At 43.2% G+C, this 3,171-nt stretch overlaps 1 protein-coding gene across 1 annotated transcript; it reads right to left on the bottom strand.

Annotated features, from left to right (window-relative positions):
• Positions 1 to 1,275: 1,275 nt before the first annotated feature.
• On the bottom strand, positions 1,276 to 1,905 carry LOC148569127 (uncharacterized). The gene has a single exon (XM_088484900.1). It carries the CDS (start codon positions 1,903 to 1,905, stop codon positions 1,276 to 1,278), a length of 630 nt encoding a protein of 209 aa, XP_088341026.1.
• Between the last annotated feature and the right edge of the window lie 1,266 nt (positions 1,906 to 3,171).

Here is a 3,171-nt window from a genome sequence, read left to right as displayed (position 1 = left end):
AACAAGCTCTTCCGGCAACTTCACCAATATCCAATTTAAGATCCACAAACTTATCCACTAACTCTTCTTCCTTGATTCTCATCCAAGCTACTGTTAAAGACTTCCGACTCAATGCGTCCGCCACCATATTCGCCTTTCTAGGGTGATAACTCAATTCAAAATCATAATCGTTTAGCAATTCCATCCACCTCCTTTGACACATATTGAGCTCTTTCTAATCAAAGATGTATTTGAGACTCTTATGATCAGAAAAGACGCTAAACCTCACTCCGTACAAGTGGTGTCTCCAAATTTTTAATGCAAACACAATCGCTGCTAATTCCAAGTCATGAGTTGGGTAATTACCTCATGCGGTCTCAGCTGACCCGATGCGTAAGCCACCACATTTCGGTGTTGCATCAATACGCAACCCAAACCCTTTAAAGAAGCATCACAGTATACTTCAAACGGTTCATGTGGCTCCGGTAAAACCAAAACAGGCGCTGAAGTTAACCTTTGTTTCAAGGTCTGAAAAATTTCTTCACACTCTGACGTCCACACAAACGACACCTCCTTCCTTGTCAACTTAGTCATCGGTAGTGCAATCCGGGAAAATCCTTCAATAAATCTCCGGTAATATCTGGCTAAACCCAAGAAACTCCTAACTTCCGTCACCGTCGTTGGTCTTTCCCATTCCATCACTGCCTCTACTTTCAAAAGATCTACGGCTATTCCTCCTTTGCTCACCACGTGACCTAGGAACTTCACTTCCTCCTTCCAGAACTCGCATTTGGACAACTTAGCATACAATTTCCGCTCTTTTAAGATTTGCAACACGATTCTCAAGTGTTCCTCGTGTTCCTTCGCCGTCTTAGAATAAACTAATATGCCATCTATGATAACCACCATGAATTTTTTCAAAAAGGGATAAAATACTCTGTTCATGTAATCCATGAACACAACAGGTGCATTCGTTAATCCAAAGGACATCATCGCAAACTCTTAGTGTCCATAGTGCGTCCTAAACGCAGTTTTCGGAATGTCATCCTCCTTAACCCTTATCTGATGGTAATCGGATCTCAAATCAATCTTTGAAAACACTCCAGCTCCTTGCAGTTGATCCATCAAGTCATCTATTCTAGGCAACGGGTACTTGTTCTTCACAGTTACTTTGTTCAGCTGTTGGTAATCCACACAAAGTTGCATTCCTCCATCCTTCTTCTTCACCAATAAAACTGGCACTCCCCATGGAGATACACTCGGTTGAATGAACCTCTTGTTCAGAAGCTCTTCCAACTAAGTCTTTAGTTCAGCCAGCTCTATCGGAGCCATTCTATACGGTGTAATTGATACTGGTCCAGCTCCCGGCACCAATTCAATCGCAAATTCAATCTCTCTTTGAGGTGGAAACTCAGGAATATCTTCCGGGGACACCTCCGGAAAGTCTCTAACTACCGGGATTTGATCTAGCTTCTGATTATCACCTAACGCATTTGCAGCTAACAGTATGTAACCCGGACACTCTTTCCCACTACAGTGCACCATTACAGAGTTCTGGTAATAACCCTTAGCTACCACTACTCTATTTTCTCCTTCCGACATAAACTGAATTGACCGCTCAAAGCAATCCAACAAAACTCGGTTCTTTGATAACCAATCAAACCCTAAAATTATCTCCAACCCAACCATTGGTAGACAAATCAAGTCATGCACAAAGTTTCTACCCTCAAGTTTGAAACCTACTTGTCTACAACCTGACCTAGTCATAACTGTCTGATGCGGAGTATGTACATGCAATTCAAATACTAATTCTGACACTTTCAAGCTTAATTCCTCAACTTTAGCAAACGAAATAAATAAATGCGAAGCTTCGGTATCATACAATGCAACCAAGATCTTGTCACCAATTAAACAGTTACCTCTCATCAGAGGATCTGCCTTAGCAGCATCCTTGGCGTTTACTGCAAATACTTGCCCTTGGTGTTAACTCTGACTCGTATTCGGGTTCTTTTCACGAGTACAATCCCTCGCAATATGACCAGGAAAATCACAGTTGAAGCAACCACCTATACCAATCTTGCAAAAGTCATATGGATGAGAACGTCCACAACGATCACAAATTAAATTCAGAGAAACCTTACTCTGATTCCCCCTCCCTTTGCCATGCTGGTACTGATCATAAGTGTTCTTTCTGAAGCCTCCTTGACCATGAGGTGCATGTCCTCCTTTCTTGAAATTCTGACCTCTTGGCTGAAAGTACTTGCCACGTCCCCGACTAGTGTTTCCTCCATGAATGTCCTTTGACGAGGCTACTGTCTTTGCATATTCCTCAATAACTCTCACCTTGTTCACCAGATCGGAGAAAATACGAATTTCTAAAGGAGTCACAGTAGTCATAATGTTATCCTTCAAGCCCCTTTGATACTTGATGCACTTCCAGCTTTCGTATGTCTCTGGGGCACTTTGACACACCCTAGAGAACCTACAGAGCTCCTCAAATCGGTTAGTATATTCCACCACAGACAATGAACCTTGAGTCAGCTGCATAAGTTCCATCTCCTTCGCTTTCCTTGCAGATTCAAGAGTACTTCTTGTAGAAAGCCGTTTTGGAATACATCCTAAGGGATGACGGCATTCTGAAGCTGTAGTAGGCGGCATTCTCCTTGCCACCAGTGCTGAGCCTCTCCCAAAAGCTGATACGCAGCAAACTCCACATACTGGTTGTTCGGAACATGCTGTGCTTGTAACATACGCTCCATGGCCTGAAACCAATTATCCGCTTCTGTACGGTTGGTTGAACCTCTGAAACTTGGCGGATGAACCTTGAGAAAAGTAGCTAAGGTTATCGGTGCGGCTCCCATGTTATCACCATTTCCTTCTGCATTATCATTTCCATTTCCATCTCCGTTTTCGTTCGCGACTGGTTGGCCCAACCTCTGCATAGTTTATAGAGTCGCAGCAGCATTTGCCTCCATGGTATTCGCAAGTTAGCCATTGCTGCCATGAATTCGGCATGGTTATCGGCCGGTTGCTCATTTCTACTCTCTGCTCGTGAACGCGTACGACCTCGTCCGCGAGTGGCCATTAGGGTTCCTGTCTACACCAAACAATCGATATTAAGGTGATCAGTTTTAATATTAAAAGCCTAGTGCTTCAATTATCCCAAAAGGCACTCACAAACAAGCATGTTAT

This window comes from Arachis ipaensis, chromosome B4, assembly GCF_059453495.1.
Source record: "Arachis ipaensis isolate K30076 ecotype BB chromosome B4, ASM5945349v1, whole genome shotgun sequence".
NCBI classification, from domain to species: Eukaryota; Viridiplantae; Streptophyta; class Magnoliopsida; order Fabales; family Fabaceae; genus Arachis; species Arachis ipaensis.
The sequence above is the reverse complement of the archived record's forward strand: the minus strand, read 5'-3'. Positions and strand labels throughout refer to the sequence as shown.